This window comes from Hibiscus syriacus, unplaced genomic scaffold, assembly GCF_006381635.1.
Source record: "Hibiscus syriacus cultivar Baekdansim isolate YM2019G1 unplaced genomic scaffold, ASM638163v2 tig00111671_pilon, whole genome shotgun sequence".
In the NCBI taxonomy this organism is placed as follows: domain Eukaryota; kingdom Viridiplantae; phylum Streptophyta; class Magnoliopsida; order Malvales; family Malvaceae; genus Hibiscus; species Hibiscus syriacus.
Genome location: NW_024063152.1, coordinates 2,090,159 through 2,111,533, shown reverse-complemented (window position 1 = coordinate 2,111,533; position 21,375 = coordinate 2,090,159). Strand labels below are relative to the sequence as shown.

The 21,375-nt window shown below is 33.6% G+C and overlaps 2 protein-coding genes across 2 annotated transcripts; both read right to left on the bottom strand.

The window, feature by feature from the left end:
- Positions 1-235: 235 nt before the first annotated feature.
- LOC120167375 ((+)-delta-cadinene synthase isozyme A-like) lies at positions 236-2,368 on the bottom strand. Its single transcript, XM_039176408.1, has 3 exons — positions 2,204-2,368; positions 1,847-2,105; positions 236-603 (listed from the first exon to the last, which is right to left on the bottom strand). Exons 1-3 carry the CDS (start codon positions 2,330-2,332, stop codon positions 236-238), a joined length of 756 nt encoding a protein of 251 aa, XP_039032339.1. The 5' UTR covers positions 2,333-2,368.
- A 2,265-nt stretch (positions 2,369-4,633) lies between these two features.
- LOC120167216 ((+)-delta-cadinene synthase-like) lies at positions 4,634-5,257 on the bottom strand. Its single transcript, XM_039176296.1, has 2 exons — positions 5,081-5,257; positions 4,634-4,996 (listed from the first exon to the last, which is right to left on the bottom strand). Exons 1-2 carry the CDS (start codon positions 5,102-5,104, stop codon positions 4,703-4,705), a joined length of 318 nt encoding a protein of 105 aa, XP_039032227.1. The 5' UTR covers positions 5,105-5,257; the 3' UTR covers positions 4,634-4,702.
- Between the last annotated feature and the right edge of the window lie 16,118 nt (positions 5,258-21,375).

Below are 21,375 nucleotides of genomic sequence, written 5' to 3'. Positions count from 1 at the left end.
TTAAATAATTTAGAAGAATTATTTTTTTATTAATTTAAATGTAAAAAAAAACAATATTTAATTCAACCTTAAATTTGATAATACTCAATAATTTACAAGTCAGATTTTAAAGAGATTTATGAGTTCAAACTCGTCGGGGAAATTTGATAATAATAACAATAACAATAACAATATTATTATTTAGTAATAATTACTAATAATAATTTATTATTAATAATAACAATAACATTATAGATTACCTCCTTATCTCCTCCTTGTGCACATGTTGTACTGTTCTGAAATCTAGCTTTGCAAATTTCAGTAAGTTTTGGTCTAGGGTACCATATCCTTCATATATGGGAATGTAGGTCCTAGCAACCACCCTCGGTAAGCTCTTGAGAAGGGGTCGGTTTAGAGCATCAACAATCTGTGTGGAGAGAGGGTAGTCTGCCTTTGGTTCTGCCAACTTTAGATGGAATTTAGTGAAAGAAAGAGCTTCTTCTAATATATTATCCCCATGCACTTGAAAATTTGCAGCTTCGTACAATTCGAGTATGCCTTTTACATCACCGATTAAGGATTCTTTGAACTTTCCGTTCTCATCTTTGAACTTGTTGAATGTATCTACTCAATTAGCAAACAAATTTACAGACGTGTATGATAGACGTGTATCTACTCAATATATTTCTTGTTTGTTATAGATGTTTACATTTTTATTTTATCACAGTAGGTGTCTAACGTTTATTTTATTACTATTTAAGTTGCCTAAAATTTTATTTTGATACTATTTTAAGATCATCTTCATCAACAATGTTAAAAAAAACTGTCAACCAATGGTTACTTAACACATGAAATTAGTTATGATTAATATTAATTTTATAAAAATGAAAAACACTAAATTTATAAATTTAAAAAAAACTAAATTTTATAATTTCTCAAAAAAGAAACGTAAATCCTTAAATCCCCTTAAATGATCAGAGATCAGACGATGAGTGGAGGTTTGGGCAGTTTAAGTCTCACTGATAATGACGAACAGACAATAATTGGATGAAAAATAAATGATCTCATGTGATGAGATAAACAACTATTCTATTTAGGGAGACGACGTATGACAATAAGGGGACAATCAACTAGTAGAAGTTTGACAACATAAGGGATGACTCTTCGTGGCTGATCCTCCAGTGACATATGTGATTTAAGATATTTAAGAATTTTAAGTTATTTAGGGATTGTAGAGGTTTAGAAAAATATTGATTTTAATTTTAAAAAAATAAAATTAAAATAAATTAAAAAACATTATACATGTCAATTGCTGATTGGATAATATATATTTTTTAACGCTCAAACACCTTAAATGGTAAATGATTAAACGTTAGGTACCTACTTTTAAAAGGAAAAATTAAACACCTCAAACAAACAAGGAACTTTCAAATACTTATTTTTTTAATTAAGTCTTTATAATACTATATATTTAATAATTGAAAACCTTTTACATAAACATAAACAAATAGTTAGACATTTTTTATTTAATCAAAACTATATATATATACACACATATGACCAGCTTTTAGAAGAGCACCCTGAGCGACTGTACAGGGTTTTCTATTTTTATATTTAAAATTGAGATCTCTAATTTTTTTCAATTCCATAAATTTTTTTAATTTGAACCGTCTTCTACCACCTCTCTTATTACTTCATTTAATTTTAAATTAAATTTAATCATATTCTTCTTCAATCTTAATCTAACAATAAAACAATACACCATTCTTTATATATTTTTCATTTATTATTCAAAATCCTAAACCCTAAACCTCAAAATATAACACTATCAAAATATTAACCACGCCAGAAGTAAATTAAGACATACCGCAATGAACATTGAAACCGTGCTCTCTTAGCAGACGAAACCGAACAGCGGTGGTGTAGAGATCGTCGTCGACCTGAGCATGATTTATAATTTGTAAGGCTTCTTCTATCTCTTTCTCGAAATGGTAGGCCACACCTAAGCGCTGAACTGCATCAATTACGTGCACTTTTTGGGATGGCTTATCCATATTAGTCACCACCATTCTCCTCACTTCTTCCTTCAATTCTTCGTACTCAAGTTGAGTTCCAGCATCCATATCCTGTTCAAGTTTTAAAATGCTTTCGAATCATTCTAAAAACCACATTATACGTTGTATCAACCAGTTCGGATAAACACGAGTTTTTCGAAGGTACATACCGTTTCGGCCGGAGAAGAGAGGATAATGTCCCCCCACATGTCGGGATCGAAATCGGCCAGATGCCAATTTTCCTTGGACATGTTGTTGTCTTGTACTGGAACAAGATCTGCAGAAACTTGAGAAGACATTTCCTTTAGCGTGCTGAAACTTGAAAGCTCTCTGTGTTTTGGTGTGACCCAAATGCTGTTATGAGTTGCAAGTATTTATAGGCACCTCCAGTAGTATTTAGGGTAAACTACAAGTTAGTACCTAACTATCACTTTTATTCTTTTTTCGTTATCTAATTATATTTCTTTTCAAAATCATTCATAACATTTAGTTTTGGTTTCATTTTAATCAACTGTCGTTAAAAAAATTAATGGTGATGATGCCGTGTCACCAGGTAATACCATGTCATCATTGAACAAATAAAAGAATGTCACATTAGTAGTTCTGTTAATTTTTTAACGACAGATGATCAAAATGTAATGTTAAGTATGATTAAAAAAATATTTAAGTGACCAAAACTAAACAAAAATTATAGTTGGGGTACTAAATATATATTTTACCCTATAAATTAATGCGGTGTTACAAATATCAGAATATTAGTTAAATTTTATTATTGTTTAATGTGACTTTATATCTAAATTGATTCTTTTTATTATCTATCATTAATGGATGTTAGATTCAATGAATAAATTTGATGACCTAACTTTTTTCAAATAAAATATATTATTTAAGTTTAATTAAATATTTAAAATTATTAAAATTTTCTTCATCTGCTATTTGCCATGTATCAGCTTATATATTGTGTGTAATAGCACTTACACACAACCACTACACTAAAAAAACACTTTATATAAAAAATATATTTATCAAATAAAAAATAAATAATCTTATTTTTCAATAATGGATTGGTGAATGTGTCCCTTACAAATGGCACTAATTTAATTTCAGCTTTTTCTTTTTTTATTTTTTCTTCTAAATAAACTATTATTAATAAGAACGAAAACATCAAAGAATGGTCATAAAGGAGGATAAAACTTGTCTCAATCCAGCATGTTTATCTTATATACTCATTTCTAATATTATTTTTTTTCTCGGCAATAGAATTTTATTAAAAAAATTAATCTCGACTATGTCTCATTAAAAATCTCACTAATCCTAAAAAGAAAAAAAAAAGACCCCATGAATTCGGTAAGTAATGCAAATATAGTTATATCCCATATTCATTAGATATTAATTTTGATAAAAATTTTCATAATATTTCACATATTTTATCATTTTAATTGTTGGTTACAGTTATAGTCTAGTTCATATGTGCATATCGTTAATTTGTTTTTGGGTTAATACACATCCTTGATCTATATATTGTGTATTTATTTCTTTAGAGATCTTTTAAAATTTTGAGAGTGCTATATTAATTTCGGATAATGATAATCCGTTTACGATTACATTAATTAAGATGAATTTGTTTCTAAAATAGTGGACTATCACGACACATCAATAATTTCTTCTTCATTTAATTGTTTTATACTTACTAATACTAATATGTTTCTTTTACAGTACTTATTTCTTACATATCTTACACGTAGTACTAAAATATAAGATCAACCAACAACTATTTGGTCTAATGGGTTGGGAGGGTTGCCATTGTCTCTGCAGTATCTAATTTAGATTAATTGATTAATAAATAATATAGGTACCAAATTGAAATCTAAACTAAATGTAGATATGATTTTTTAAAAAATGAAAGTTTAGGTAATAAAATGAACTAAAACTTATAGTTTAAATACTAAACACGTAGTTTACCCTTATTTTAAAAAATAAACAATACTAATTAATTATTCTATCCATAAAACTTCACGTATCCAAATAAAAAAGGGTAAAACACACATTTAGTACTTGAATTATTACTTTTGTCCATTTCAATACCTAAGTTTTTTTTCAAAACCATACCTACATTTACTTTAGGTTTCAATTTAGAACCCACTGTTAAAAACTTACGGCACCAATGACGTAGAATTTATATCACAAGATGCACGAAATATCGAAAAAGGTAAAATAATTTCATGTCATCGCTCCCGCTAAGTTTTAATGATTGGTTACCAAATTGAAATTTAAAGTAAACGTTATGCATAGTTTTGAAAAAAGAACAAAGTTTAAAAACTAAAACGGAACAAAAGCTATAGTTTGATTGTTAAAAGTGTAATTTTCCCAACAAAAGCCTTGCAAAGTTCCCTGACGAGAGGCAAGACAACTTGTTCCAAAAACTAATAAAAATATGGACTCAAAAGCAACATGTAAATATAAAACTAAAATTTATTCACTCAACATACGAGTTGAGTCTATTCTATTCAAACTTGATCATTTCTTTTAAAAGCATAAAGCTTCGTTAAGACAACAGAGACAATACATAATAAACACCAAACAAACTAGAGGTAAATTGAAGCATTATATGCTTCCCAGCACAACATATTTATTTATTTAACAAAGGACATCTCAAAGCATTGTTGGGGTCAAACTGAGATGGGTTCAATCAACAAGGAAGTGATGCCATCTTTCACTGAATCACAAACAAACGTATAACCATCGTCGTTCTTGTAAAACAGATCAAGAACCCTTGAAAGGTTGAGAATTCGATCAAGAGCCGACGTCGGCACCGCCGTTGGTTTCAAGAACCCTTCAGTCATATCCATCCAAGCACCCTTTATTTGCTTGTTTAACTCGTCGTAAGCAACTTGCACCGGTGCACCGTATTGTTTCATGTAGCACTCGACCGCGGAAGGAGGATGTTCTCTCTCTCGCTCGATCTACAAAAGAAAAAAACATTGTAATAAAAACAAAGGATGGTTTTATATTAGGCCTGTAAGCATTGCAGAAAATAAATGATGTACCTGGTGCGTAACCACATCATCCATCAGCCTACAAATAATTGTTGAAGCTCGAAGAATCTTGGGTCATTAAATGCCCAAATGAAAGTCTCTTTTGTAATGTCATCTTCCATGCCAACGAATGCAACAACTGTGAGCAGCTGATAAGTAGAAGTAACTAATGCGACACACATATACTCCTCAAACGTGGGGATTTAATTTTCATGGAGCCATTTGAACTCAGCATAGTAGGCTTCACATTTACTAGAACAGCAATGGACGGAGTCGAAATACAGAAATGAACCCACTTTCTTCATCTTTTACCAAAACCCATCTTCTTAAGAATCAGGTTGAGAAAGTGCCAGTCAACCGTGTCATACGCTTTACTAAAATCTGCCTTGAACATCATAGCTTCTTTCTTTCTTTTGGAAATATCGCCAATGACCTCATTAGCTATTAGGATGTATTCCGCAATCTGCTTAACCGAAATAAAGGCAAATTGATTCTCCCCCAACACTTCTTGTAAACAACTGACCATTCTCTTAGCCAAAACCCGGGACACAATTTTGTACAAGCTTCCCACCAATGAGATTGGTTTGTAGTCCTCTGGATAGACAACCTCTCCTTTCTTTGGGATTAGAGCGATATAGGATTTGTTAAAAGAAAGATCCTCAATTCTGCCCCAAAAGAAATCGGCCATGAACTGCATAACATCGACCTTAATAACCATCCAGAATTTTTTGAAAAAATCCAAGCTAAACCCATTTGGGCCCGGCGCTCTCAAACCATCGGACGAATTAACTACGAACCATACCTCTTCTTCTGAAAAAGGCCTCTCAATGAACCTTCTAGTGGCAACACATAATCTCTTGAGCGGAATATCCAATTTCTTAACTGGAATAGATCTCATATCATTATAATTAACCCGAAAATGACTCATAAAGGCTGGTTGAATCCTTACTTGATGCTTTAAAAGTGAATTATGGGCCTTTAGCTTAGAAATCCGGTTTACCTTTGCTCTTTTTAAAGTAGTTAAATGAAAAAACTTTGTGTTTTATCCCCTTCTTTAAACCACCTGAGTCTAGACTTTTGAAGACACTCTCTTTCTTCTGTCCTAAAAACTACCCACAATCGCGCTTTCATTTCAGCAAGTTCCGACTGAGTAGAAGCTAAACTAGGATTTTAAATGCACCTTTTTTCTAAGTCATCAATTAACTTCCCAATTTTTTCTGCGGAGTCAGGATTGGATTCTCTAATAGATCTCTCCCTTTCTTTTGTCATCTCCTTAGTTAGAAACAAAGACTGCATAATGTTTATTCCTCTATTTGACTCCCACACATGCTTAATACGATCAAATAGAATCGGATCATCAGCCCAATGGTTGAACTATTTAAAAGGCCTAAATAGTTTCCTTTGTTTCCTTTCTTTAAGCACAACCCGGTTGTGATCTGATAAACTTTGTGGTAATGTAAACTGTATCAACCCAGGGAGAACATAAGTAATGTCAGTAGAAATCAGAATCCTATCCAATCTACTAGCTGCCACATTTGGCCCGCCCCTAAACCAAGTGAAAATACTGCCTAAAACAAGAACTTCAATAAACTTCCATCTTGAAATGAAATCTTCGAACAAATCTTTTGTCACAGCCCCATTATCAGAACTGGAATAACAAACATTATTTTGAGATTTGGGGATTTTCTGGGAAGGCTTCGGGGGTTGCGTATAGGCCCTCACTCTAGAATTATCCAATTGGTCCTCTTCCAAAACTCTTATTGAAGACACCTCTTCAATGGAAATATCCACAAGTGTTGAAAACATTTTGATATTTCGATATAACAAATTAAGTTAAATGAATTTTAAGATTTTCCAAATGATTTTCTAAGTATATTCGATATAACTATTCGAATATCAAAACATTACTCCAAATCTTTCAAAAATCATTTTTAATCCTTACTCAAGTGTAAAATTAAGTTTCAATCTTAAAACAATTTCAAAATAATTTTACAAAGTATTTCGAACCATTTCAAAGCCAAAAATTCCAGATTGCTCAGAGGGAACCGATTCCCCCCTAAATGGTTTGGCTCCGAGAATTCTAGTATGCTCGGAGGGAACCGATTCCCCCCTTGTATAACGGTCGAAATATTTAAATTTTACACTTAGGGAACCGATTCCCCCCACACTCCAAGTTGTTTTATTAATTGTTTTCACACTAAAACGGCTACATTATCTTCTCTAATCATCCTCAACGTTCAGAAGTGATTCAAGGTGTATTTAAGCAAGCTTAGAATCCATTGATCAACAACAAGAAACATCAAGCAACTAGAATCAAGAGAGAATCAAAGAGAAAGCATCAAACCTCAAGTTTGAGCATTTCAAGCCTATTTTTCATTCAATATTCATTTTGCTTTCAAGAACACTTATTGTGCTCAATTGTATTCATTCTTGAGTGTTCTTTTCTTTTTTCTAGAATTGTGCAAACAATATACCTTGTGAGGACTTCCTTGTAAGTTTGCAAATTTGTATTGTTCTCTTTGGGAGAGAGTGTTCTTAAGAATTTGGGGTATAATTCTTGAGGGTTTGTAAGGTTACTCTTTGTCCTTAAAAGAAAGACAAATTAGTGAATTTGTGGAAAATCCTTAGTGTGGATAGCTAAGGTAGTGGATGTAGACTTTGGTTGAGAAAGTCGAATCACTCTAAATCACTGTGCAATTTCTTTCAATTTTCTGCAAAAGCTTCCACCAAAATTTTTATTACCAATTCAACCCCTTCTTGGCCGATTCCGTCAATCGATTAACTCAACAATTGGTATCAGAGCCTAACTCATTTGAAGGTTTAACCGCCTCTTGAGTAGATCCGGGAAGAGTTAAATCGATAAAGATGGCGTCCACTTCCGGTTCATTCTCCATAGAAGAATCTAGACCTATTGACGTGCCTCCACACTTCAATGGAACAAATTATCGTCATTGGAAGAGGTGTATGATGATATTCATCAAAGCATTTGATATGGAAGCTTGGATGATAATCAAGAAAGGATATTCATCTCCTACTAAGAAGGCAAAGAAGTGGAGTGTTCAAGAACGGAAGGAAGCTCAACAAAACTCAAAGGTTATGCACATGTTGTGTTGTGCAATTGATCCTAATGTATATAAAGGAGTTTCTTCTTGTTCAAGTGCCAAGGAAATGTGGGATAAGCTTGAGGAGATCTATAGAGACAAGGAAGAAGAAGAACCAATAAAAGTGATGTCTCTATTAGCTCTCACGGAGTCAAAGGTATCTTCTAACTCAAATATATCAAATTCAAAATCTTTTATTGAGTTACAAGATGCTTATGATAAATTATTTTCGAAGTTTGAGACCATGAACTCCAAATACAATAAATTAATTTCTAAATTTATTGCTAAAAATGATCTTCTTTTGAAAGCTAAAACAGACTTGGAAAATCAAAATGAAATGTTGAGAAAGGAGTTAGAGCTTTCAAAAATAAAATATGAAAACTTTGAAAAAGAAATTTTCAAATTAAACAAACTTCTTCTAGAAATAAAAATGGATTTTGAAAATCAAAATGAAATCTTGAAGAAGGATTTAGAACTCTCAAAAATGAAATTTGAAAGTATTGAAAAAGAAAATTTTAATTTGAAAGATAAGCTTGAATGTTTAACAAGAGAAAGAGAGATCATTCTAAATAATTCATCTAGTTCACTAATGGCAATATGTTCACATTGTCATTATCATAGTCATAAGGAACATACTTGCCCTTTAAAGAAAGGAAAACAATTTAAAATTAGACAAGTATGAGTTCAAAAAGGAACAAGAGGCATTGAAACTAATGTTCACGGATCCAAAGCAATTTGGATACCAAAATCTACTTAAATGTATCTTGTAGGTGTGTGGGAGCAATGGTGATGAAGATGATGATATTCAAGATGCTTTAGCCACACATGAAAAAGGAATGGGTAACCTCTAAACTTAATGTTTTTTTATTTTATTTGGTTGCTCATTTAGTTTATGCATGCATGAGGTTTTAAATGTTAAATAATTCTAAATGATTATGTTTTGTCTCATATATGTTGAAAAATATTGTATGATGAACATAATAATTTTTGGTAATATTTTATAAACTCTAGTTTATCATATTAATTTTTGGTCAAAATTGGTTTTAAAATGTAATTGATATCTCTTTAACAATTGATATCGATTTTCAAAAACTTTGGTTTTGCAAAATTTTGACCTTAAATTTTTCTTAATGATTATGCATATTTTTTTATTATAAAGTTTTAATGCATAACATTTTCAAAAACTTTATGCATGTGCTCTTAATCTCGATTATCAACATTGCATAATGTTTTGTATGTGAATGGATTAAAGCATAATTTGATTAGATGAATTTGACAAAAGATACAATGTCTTATTTTTAAATTATGTGTTTGCAAAATTGATTAACATTGCATCTACTTTGATTATGCTTGTTGGTCATAGAATAGGAAACATTTACATGGTGCATTTAGACTCTATAGAAATGACTAATTTATGCCTAGTTGCAAAGGATGAGCACGATAGTTGGTTATGGCATAGGAGACTAGGACATGCTAGCATGAGTGTTTTGCAACGGTTAGTTCAAGGAGAATTGGTTCGAGGGCTGCCTAAACTGAAATTTGATAATGATAAAATCTGTGATGCTTATGCTAAAGGAAAACAAAAGCGAGTTTCTTTTAAGTCCATTAATGATATATCAACTAGTAGAGTATTACAATTGATCCATATAGATCTTTTTGGGCCAACTAGGACTACTAGCTTGGGTGGAAAACAATATGCATTTGTCTTGGTAGATGTCTATTCTAGATATACTTGGGTTCTATTCTTAAGTACTAAAGATGAAGCATTAGAAAAATTCATCACGTTTTCAAAAGTAATCCAAAACGATAAAGGTTACTCTATAACTAGTGTTAGGAGTGATCATGTCACTAAATTTGAAAATCTTGGATTTACTGAGTTTTGTAATTCTAATGGTATTAGCCACAATTTTTCAGCACCTAGAACTCCTCAACAAAATGGAGTTGTTGAAAGGAAAAATTGAACTTTAGAAGAAATGGCTAGAACCATGCTTTGTGAAAATAATTTGCCAAAATATTTTTGGGCAGAAGCCACAAATACCGCTTTTTATGTTATAAATCGAGTAATGATTAGGCCAATTTTAAAGAAAACTCTATATGAAATTTTCAAAAATAAAAAGCCTAACATTAGCTATTTTCATCCTTTTGGATGTAAATGTTTTGTTTTAAACAACGGTAAAGAAAACCTTGGCAAATTTGATGCTAAAAGTGATGAAGGAATTTTTTTGGGTTATTTCTTAAATTCTAAAGCTTATCGAGTATTTAATAAAAGAACTTTAGTTGTAGAAGAGTCTATACATGTTGTTTTCAATGATAATCCCCTTCCGAGGAAGGATTCTTGTGTGAATGATGATGTAGGTGTTATAAATACAAATGACGTTAGACATGACGTTGGAGAACCATCAACAAAGGAAGAAACGAAAAATGAGGAAACTCGTGATCCTCTTGAGAATCCAACCATTGAAGAAAGGGAAATATCTTATCCAAGAGAGTACAACTATGTCAAGGATGGTGAAATTATAGGTGATCCATCCAAAGGGGTAACAACTCGATCTTCTCTTAGAAATATTTGTAATTATGTTGCATTTATCTCATGCATAGAGCCTAAGAATATTAAAGAAGCATTAAATGATGAACATTGGATTATGGCTATGCAAGAAGAGTTAAATCAATTTGAGAGAAGTAAAGTATGGACATTAGTTGAAAGGCCTAGTAATAAATCTACTGTAGGTACTAGATGGGTATTTAGGAATAATCTTGATGAGAGTGGTAATATAGTGAGAAACAAGGCTAGACTTGTTTCTCAAGGGTATACTCAAGAAGAGGGCATAGACTACGATGAAACATACGCTCCCGTAGCTAGGATAGAAGTAATTAGAATGTTATTAGCATTTGCATGTTTTCATTAATTTAAATTATATCAAATGGATGTTAAAAGTGCATTTTTAAATGGTTTTATAAAAGAAGTGTATGTGGAACAACCTCCAGGTTTTGAAGATTCAAAATTTCTGGATTATGTTCTTAAATTGACAAAAGTACTTATGTTTTAAAACAAGCTCCTAGAGCTTGGTATGAAAGATTGTCAAATTTTTTAATTGAAAAAGGTTTTTCAAAAAGGAAGGTTGACACTACATTATTTTTAAAGCATAAAGGTAAAGATTTATTAGTAGTTCAAATTTATGTTGATGATATAATATTTAGTTCTACTAATAATGTTCTTTGTCAAGAATTTTCTAAGCTAATGCAAAGTGAATTCGAAATGAGCATGATAGGGGAGCTCTCATTTTTCTTGGGACTCCAAATCAAGCAAATAAAAGATGGCATCTTCATCAATCAAGCTAGGTACGTCAAAGATACGCTCAAGAAGTTTGGACTGGAAAATAGGAAACCTCATGACACTCCAATGAGCTCTTCAACAAAGCTTGACTTAGATGAAGGAGGTAAATATGTAGATGTTAAATTATATAGGTCAATGATTGGCTCTTTGCTTTATCTAACTGCAAGTAGACCGGACATTATGTTTAGTGTTTGATTATGTGCTAGATTTCAATCATGTCCTAAGGAATCACATTTACTAGCTGTTAAGAAAATCTTTAGATACCTTAAGGACACTCCTAGTTTAGGACTTTGGTATCCTAGAGACTCTAACTTTAGCTTGCATGCTTTTTCTGATGCGGATTATGGAGGATGCAAATTAGATAGGAAAATCACCTTCGGTACTTGCCAATTCCTTGGAAATATGTTGATTTCTTGGTTTTCAAAGAAACAAAATTGTGTTGCATTATCTACCACTGCCGAATACATTTCAGCTGGTAGTTGTTGTACACAAGTTTTATGGATGAAACAATAACTTTTTGATTATGGAATTGAAATAGGTACTATTCCTATCAAGTGTGACAATACTAGTGCTATTTGTCTCACTAAAAATCCCATCCAACACTCTAGAACTAAGCACATTGAAATAAGACATCACTTCATTAGAGACCATGTCACTAAGGAAGATGTAGTTCTAGAATTTGTTGATACTTTGCATCAATTAGCGGATATCTTTACAAAACCTTTAGACAAAGAAAGATTTTGGACGCTTTTGGACGCTTAGGAGAGAATTAGGTTTGACCAACCTATCTTCACTTAGTGTTTAAAATAATTTTATCACTTTTAAGAATAAATGAAAAATGCTTAGAATAGTAATTTTTGATTGCATTCATTGCTATTAGTTAGGGGGAGTTTATGATTCTTGATGAAAATTAACTTTATGTTCAAATATAGTTTAAAGATTAATTTGATTGTTTGAACATGATTAATTTTCAATATATGAGTTGCCAATACCACTAGAGAAAATTAATTTAGCATTTTGTGTGTTTAAAATCGGATTTTAGCATTTTAGTGCAGAGGGAATCGATACCCCATAAGAGAACCGATTCCTCCTTTGAATGGGAACCGATTCCCCCTGTAGGGGAATCGATACCCCCATGGGGTTCTGGTTTTTACGGGTAGAACACCCTATTTTTCTCAAACCTCTTTTTTTTCTTAAACGTCGTTCATCCTCTCTTTCTCTCTAAATCTCCATTTTTGCCAAAATCATCAAATGCAAGTCGGAATTAGATCGTTCTTCAACTTCTAATCCTTGCAAACAACATCACATTCTCATAAAATCTAAATTTTCAAGGTAATATTTCAAAATCCTCTATTTCATTGAATTTTGAACTTAGGACTAGTTTTGATTAGTTCTAAGATGAACATCACATCGGGCATTGGTTATATGATGATTTTACAACCAATTTCGTCAAAAACACTCAATTTTTCAAAACTATCTTTAAATTTTGAAATAAAAAAAATCAAAAATTGTTGTTTTAATTGATGTTTTTGATTCAATTATGTTTTCATAAAAACTATACGTATTATGATTTTCAAACATTATTTACCAAATAGTTTTTTCAAAATATTGCCCTTTAGGATTCAGTTTAGAGAACCTTGAAATATTGAGGACTCATTTGAGTTTTGGGTTTGATTATATTGCATACATGTGTTTAAATTTGCAGGTTACATATTCTATTCTGATTCTTAAACCATGTCTAATCCTAAACGACCTAGGACATTGTCTAGTAGCTCAAGTTAAAATCAACCTCTTATTCCTCCAATCCAAATAACCCAAATATGACCATTATGAACTCTTGTTTCAACGTACCTGGTTATGGACAAGATCTATATCATAGGTAACATACTTGTTTTGAGTCATACAAAATCCGGGAAGAACGTGTCCCTTCAATTCAAGCTATAGAAGATATGGACTTCCAATATCTTCCTACTCTTAAATCCTAGAAGTTTGATAAACTATTTAAACTCAAACCTTTGGTTTATCATCAATTAGTCCGTATTTTTCTATTCCAATGTGGTATGTGTCCAAAACGAGCTCCGATATGAAACTATAGGAATTCAATCTTATCTTTTAAGACAATTCATTTTTATTGATTCCGGCACAATCGCTACCCATTTTGGACTAGATAACTCAAGTTTATTGAAAAAGAGATTGTGGATTCACCCTATAAGTCTAATGATAGTGAGAGTACCCTAAGAACTCATCGTGATAGATTCCTTCATTATTTGATCTCTTGGTGGTTTAGACCATCCGGAGGTAGGTATTCCTCCCTTAGGAACATAGATATATGGTGGATATATTGTATCCAACATAAAAAAAAGATTAATCTGCCACAGATCATCTTTAGTGAGTTTCCATAAACATTGTTCCTTCCAAGAATATAGAAACCTTGGTTTATGGTTGTCTCTTTAGTAATTTGTTTATCAAACTCGGTCTTTGGGTCAATGGGTTTATCGTCCCGAACTCAGAACTTTTAATTGTGAAACATTTTGATGCTCATGGATTGTTTTATTTTGGGTGTTTGAACTTACATGCTTATATATTTGGTTTGATTTTCACTTTCATTTTGAGTTTAATGTTTATTTTTGCATCATTTACATATTAATTGCATTATGACCAATTTTACCATGTCACATTAATTATGAATATTGATTATAAAACTAATGGCTAATGTTTCTTTTGCTTGTGATCTTAGCAGCTTAAACTATATATAATCAATTGGCTAAATGATTTCAAAACCTTGTTTAAATTCTTTAAATTGTCTTTTTTATTTAATAAAAAGGGGGAGAAGTGTTAAATGTGTTTTAAATGATAAATGGGAGAATTGTTAAAATAAAGGGGAGTAATTTCAAAACTTGATTTCAAAATCTTAAAATTACTAAAATGTTTTGTTATATCAAAAAGGGGGAGATTGTTGAAAACATTTTGATATTTCTATATAACAAATTAAGTTAAATGAATTTTAAGATTTTCCAAATGATTTTCTAAGTATATTCGATATAACTATTCGAATATCAAAACATTACTCCAAATCTTTCAAAAATCATTTTTAATCCTTACTCAAGTGTAAAATTAAGTTTTAATCTTAAAACAATTTCAAAATAATTTTACAAAGTACTTCGAACCATTTCAAAGCCAAAAATTTCAGATTGCTCAGAGGGAACCGATTCCCCCCCATGGGGGTACCGATTCCCCCTGAATGGTTTGGCTCCGAGAATTCCAATATGCTCGGAGGGAACCGATTCCCCCCCCCAGGGGGTACCGATTCCCTCCTTGTATAACGGTCGAAATATTTAAATTTTACACTTAGGGAACCGATTCCCCATAGGGGGTACCAATTCCCCCCACGCTCCAAGCTGTTTTATTAATTGTTTTCACACTAAAACGGCTACATTATCTTCTCTAATCATCCCCAACGTTCAGAAGTGATTCAAGGTGTATTTAAGCAAGCTTAGAAGCCATTGATAAGCAACAAGAAACATCAAGCAACTAGAATCAAGAGAGAATCAAAGAGAAAGTATCAAACCTCAAGTTTGAGCATTTCAAGCCTATTTTTCATTCAATATTCATTTTACTTTCAAGAACACTTATTGTGCTCAATTGTATTCATTCTTGAGTATTCTTTTCTTTGTTCTAGAATTGTGCAAACAATCTACCTTGTGAGGATTTCCTTGTAAGTTTGCAAATTTGTATTGTTCTCTTTGGGAGAGAGTGTTCTCAAGAATTTGGGGTATAATTCTTGAGGGTTTGTAAGGTTACTCTTTTTCCTCAAAAGAAAGACAAATTAGTGAATTTGTGGAAAATCCTTAGTGTGGATAGCTAAGGTAGTGGACATAGACTTTGGTTGAGAAAGCCGAACCACTCTAAATCACTGTGCAATTTCTTTCAATTTTCTGCAAAAGCTTCCACCAAAATTTTTATTGCCAATTCACCCCCCTTGGCCGATTCCGTCAATTTATTAACTCAACAACAAGCCTTGAGCTATTGGATAATGTTCAGGTATGCCAGAGATTATCAACATCTATATTCAATTCCATAAGCCCAACACTATCATCAATCTGTTGGAACATTAGCCCATCATTAAATAAAATCGGAACCTCTTGTAAGTTCCCATCACATGCAGCACACCTTTCCACCCCAATATCCACGTTCCCCAATAACAGTTTCCCCTGTTCCATTAATATTGTCGCTCCTCTGACAGGAGAAAACGTGTGTGTCTGCCACATTAAAGCCTTCATCGGGAACAAAACCCTCCACAAATTCTTCTTCATTCCATGTATCTTTATCCGCCGCCACAACTTCTGAGCACGACGCTCCACCACCAGTCGACGAACCATCTAAGAACACTTAGGTCTCTTCGTGAACTTCAGTTGAAATTTTTATGGATAATATTCTTTCATTTAAGATAATAGAGGCTTTTTCAGGAATGTCCGAGGCATATTGAACTTCCATCCAGATCTTTGCAACATCAAACCTCGCTCGCTCACAAGTATCATCGTCAATCTGTAACACTTTACCCCACTGGCTTCCCAAGACCAAGAAGAACTTCTCACTCCACACTACAAGGGGTACATCCGTCAACAACATCCAGACTTTGAATCTGACTTTATTCTCGTAGCCCTCCAACATCTCCAACTCATCAAACTAACGTAGAATCCATGCCTCTCTGTTGGACCAACAACTCTGTCGATCAGCTCCATTTTTAAATTGAATAACAACCAAAAACTGATACCAAGTGCTAATCTTCACATCAAACCCTTCTACCCTGAATGATGTTTGAATAATGTCTTCATTATACATATTTTTTATTTTTCCCACCAAACAACAATTTCTCCACGAAACCTCCTTCTCCGAAATACGAATAGACATATTATCCTCATCATTTTTTTAAGTGACCTTCAATCTTTTTCTTTCTCAATCATAACGTGAATCACATTATCCCTACCTGGCATATTAGAATACTGAACCTTCTCAACATATTCTCCATTCCTACCTTCAACCGGCTGTAAGCCTCCCAATACCTCCTTAAATGACTTGGAATCCCTTAACGATGACTTCCAAGCTTTTTTAACAGATCTTCCTGCCTCAACCGACTTGTACTTTTCAAACCCCTTATTATCATGAAAAACTCTAATCATATACCCATCCATGACCCTACCGTCTGCACTGAGCTTTCAGTTATGTTCATGCTTTCAAGAAAGGCCCATGGTCACTTTTCATAGAGTTCTTCATGAGATCAAGTGTGTCGTAAAGTATGACTGTAAATGAGAGGAGACAAATTACGAGTTATTCAAAATCGATTTGGGTAAAGTTTGATCAATTTTTGAATCGAATGAATTTAACTCGAGATTGAACTTGATTCATACTCTTAATGAACCGAATTAAGCTACTTCTTATCGAACTCGGAAAGCTCACGAGCAATTCAAAAAAATATATTAAAATTTTAAAATTAAATTATTAATAATATTAACATTTATGTATTGTTCTTTTTTTATATATACAATATAAAGCTTTCACGTATTTAAAGTTCAGGTTAGATTGAGCTGCAAATGAGTTAAATTTGAGAATACCTTAAGTTCAAGTCTTTTCGAGCTCGAGTCAAGCTTTAATTTTTTTTATTTTTAATCGAACTTGAAAATTTTGAGCTCGCGAGTTGTCAAGTTGAGTTGAGCTTCAATTTTTCATTTTAAGTACAATGTTGGTTTTTGGCAAATATCCCACATTGGTTTTGTATAAGGAGGAGGGGAAATTCTTTTGTTATAAATAGAGCCATCCTCCTCCTTAGTTTAGCATCCCTCAAATATAAGCCTTCTTCTATATTAAAGGCTATTTTTATTCTTTCTTTCTCTTTGTAATATTTCCTCTATTAGTGAAATATTATTTTAGTAGTGTTCGAGGAGGTAGGCATAATTTTGGCCTAACCTCGTTAAATTTTGGTGTTTTCTTTATGTCTATTTAATAGTTATTATCGGGTATAGTTGTTGTTAATTATTGTCCTATTAAAATTACTTATCTTGGTAGTTCTTTCTAAGGAAAGTGGGTTTTAAGAGGGACCATTGTGACCCCTCCTCTTTCTTGGGAATCTACCTTGGGGTGATTTTTAGTACAATCGTTTTCACACTAGTCACCTAGATAATAGTTTAAAGGTGAATCTGTTATTGGTGGAAATTAACCTGAATTCCACAACAATTGGTATCAGAGCTCTTGGTTTATTTTATTATGCTTTGTGGTTGCGGCTTAGGCTAATATTCCACATCAGAAAAAGATTTCCTTGGGATAATTGACATTCCACATTGGCAGCTATTAAATAGAATTTGTAGCAGAAATGGAAGACGCTTCTTCATCTTCAATTTTGGCAAGAAATGATGTGACAAATGTTGGATTTGCAGTGGAGATTTTTGATGGCACCGGTCATTTCGGCATATGGAAAAGTGAGGTTCTAGATGCCCTATTTCAGCAGGGTCTAGACATTGCTATTGAAGGAGAGAAACCAGATGATGTTGAGGAGAAAGAATGGAAGAGGATCAATAGAATGGCATGTGGTATTATTCGATCGTGTCTTTCTAGAGAGCAGAAGTATGCATTTTTTAAGGAAACTTCTGCAAGTAAATTGTGGAAGGCACTCGAGGAGAAAGTTTTGAAGAAAAGCGGTCAGAACAAACTCTATATGAAAAAGAGATTGTACCGCTTCAACTATGTACCAGGTACCACTATGAATGATCACATTACTAGCTTTAATCAGCTGGTGACTGATCTGATGAATATGGACGTGACTTTTGAAGACGAAGATCTGGCTCTAATGTTGATGGGATCACTTCCTTATGAGTTTGAGTATCTTGAAACTACTCTACTTCATGGGAAGGTTGATGTGTCTCTCAGTGAAGTAACTGATGCCTTGTATAGTTATGAATTGAGAAAGAAAGACAAACAAGAAAACACAAGTGTCGAAGCAGAAGTTCTTATTGTTAGAGGTCGTTCGAATAGTCAGAATAAAGGAATGAGAGGGAGATCGAAGTCAAAGTCTAGATTGAGCAAAGATGAATGTGTCTTTTGTCGAGAAAAAGGGCACTAGAAGAAAGAATGTCCCAGGCTAAAGAATAAAGGCAAACCTGAAAGGGGGAAGGCTGTCTCATAATCAAATGTGGTCGAGTATGATGATGCAGATTCAGATTTCGCATTGGCTGCTACGCCATCAACTAGCTATTCCAGTTCATGGCTGTTAGATTCAGCTTGTAGCCACCATATGACCCCCAATAGAGAATGGTTCTTTGATTTTAAAGAACTAAAAGGTGGAATTGTCTACACAGCAAATAATTCCCCTCTTGACACACTTGGGATTGGTTCAATTCACTTGAGGAATCAGGATGGATCAATCAAAACCTTAACAGGTGTTCATTATCTACCAGATTTAATGAGAAATCTCATCTCTGTGGGAACCTTAGAGTTAAAAGGTTTAGAAGTGAGGGCAAAAGATGGGATTATGAGGATTATCTCTGGTGCACTAGTGATAATGAAGGGAATCCGGAAAAGAAACAATGTGTATTACTTTCTGGGTAGTACAATTGTTGGGACAGTAGCAGTGGCAGCTTCTACTGATGAACAGGAGTCAGAAGAAACCAGGTTATGGCATATGCGCTTGGGGCATGCTGGTGAAAAATCCTTGAAATTACTGATAGATCAAGGATCATTGAAGGGTGCTCGGGCTTGCAAATTAGCTTTTTGTGAGCATTGCATCAAAGGGAAGAAAACAAGGGTAAAATTTGGAACAACAATCCATGATACTAAAGGTATTTTGGATTATGTTCATTCAGATGTATGGGGGCCTTCCAAGACAACTTCATTGGGAGGAACACACTATTATGTCACCTTTGTTGATGATTTTTCCCGGAGAGTTTGGGTGTATACAATGAAGACAAATGATGAGGTGCTAGGATTTTTCCTTAAATGGAAAAAGATGGTGGAGACTCAAACAGGTAGAAAAATCAAACGTCTCCATACAGATAATGGTGGAGAGTACAAAAATGATCCATTTCTAAAAGTCTGTGAAGAAGAAGGTATTTTCAGGCACTTCACTGTGAGAAGTACACCACAACAGAATGGGGTGGCAGAGCATATGAACCAAACATTAATGGAGAAGGTTCGGTGTATGTTGTCTAATGCTGGGTTAGGCAAAGAATTTTGGGCTGAGACTTTGGTCTATGCTTGTCACCTTATCAACCGCTTACCATCGACTGCTATTGGTAGTAAAACACCATTAGAGAAATGGTTTGGAGTACCTGCTACAGATTATGATTCCTTATATGTGTTTGGTTCCACTGCATACTATCATGTTAAGGAGTCAAAGCTGGATCCAAGAGCAAAAAGGCGATCTTTATGGGGATCACCTCTGGTGTGAAAGGCTATCGTCTTTGGTGTCCAGAAACAAAGAAAATAATCTTCAGCAGGGATGTTACCTTTGATGAATCTACCATGTTGAGAAAGGTGACTTCAGAAAAATTGGAGCAGACAGATGGAACTCCCAAACATGTGGAGTTTGAAGGAAGAAAAATTGACCCAGCTAGTAAAGAAACTGATGTTGACTCTCCTATGGTAGAAGAATAGTCAGATGAAGAAGAGGTTCAGACCCAAGAACCTCCACAGCAACATGAATCAATTGCACTCAGAAAGGGAAAAGGACCATTAGACAACCTTCTCGTTATGCTGATATGGTCTCTTTTGCATCACCAATTGCAATCGATGACGTTCCTGCCACTTTTAATGAAGCAGTCCAAAGTTCAGAACATAAAAAGTGGAGGATCGTCATGAATAAAGAAATGCAATCCCTTCAAAAGAATCAGACGTGGAAACTAGCTAGTCTTCCGAAGGGAAAGAAGGTAATTGGGTGCAAGTGGGTATATACAAAGAAAGATGGATTTCCTGACAAGAATAACATCTGCTACAAAGCAAGATTGGTGGCTAAAGGCTACGCTCAAACGGAGGGAGTTGATTATAATGAAGTATTTTCTCCAGTTGTAAAACATTCCTCCATCAGAATTTTGTTGGCTTTGGTAGCACAGTTGGATTTGGAACTAGTTCAGATGGATGTAAAAACTGCATTTTTACATGGAGACTTGGATGAGGAAATATACATGACTCAGCCAGATGGATTCAAAGTTGCTGAAAAAGAAGAGATGGTGTGCAAATTAGAAAAATCGCTATAGGGATTGAAGCAATCTCCAAGACAGTGGTGCAAGCGATTTGATAAGTTTATGATAGGGCAGAAGTACACAAGAAGCAAATATGATCATTGTGTGTATTTACGCAAGCTACAAGATGGATCCTATATATATCTTCTTCTTTATGTTGATGATATGCTGATAGCTTCTAGGAGTTAGACAGAAATTGCAAAACTAAAGACTCAATTGAACAGGGAGTTTGAGATGAAGGATCTTGGTGAAGCAAAGAAGATTCTAGGCATGGAGATATCAAGGGATAAGAAATTGGGGAGGCTTTGTTTATCTCAGAAAGAATATCTGAGGAAGGTACTAAAATGTTTTGGCATGAATGAGAAGTCAAAACCAGTTAGTATACCTATTGCTCCTCATTTCAAGCTCGGTGCAATGGTGTGTACAAGACCCGATATTTCATAGGCAGTTGAGGTTATGAGTAGGTATATGCATGATCCTGGAAAGGAGCATTGGGAAGCTGTGAAATGGATTCTGCGGTATATTCTGAATACCGTAGATGTTGATTTGGTCTTTCAGCAGGACAAACAAGATGGTCAGTGTGTAGTTGGGTATTGTGATTCAGACTATGCAGGTGATTTGGACAAGCGTCGATCAACTACTGGT

Excerpts from the sequence above, each read along its gene's own strand:
- LOC120167375 (XM_039176408.1), bottom strand. The coding sequence starts at position 2,332 with ATGTCTTCTCAAGTTTCTGCAGATCTTGTTCCAGTACAAGACAACAAC. Across the intron at positions 2,106-2,203 it reads TCTCTTCTCCGGCCGAAACG|GATATGGATGCTGGAACTCA; the intron begins GTATGTACCTTC and ends AAACTTGAACAG. Across the intron at positions 604-1,846 it reads CGGTTTCAATGTTCATTGCG|ATACATTCAACAAGTTCAAA; the intron begins GTATGTCTTAAT and ends CTAATTGAGTAG.
- LOC120167216 (XM_039176296.1), bottom strand. The coding sequence starts at position 5,104 with ATGGATGATGTGGTTACGCACCAG. Across the intron at positions 4,997-5,080 it reads ATGATGTGGTTACGCACCAG|ATCGAGCGAGAGAGAGAACA; the intron begins GTACATCATTTA and ends TTTCTTTTGTAG.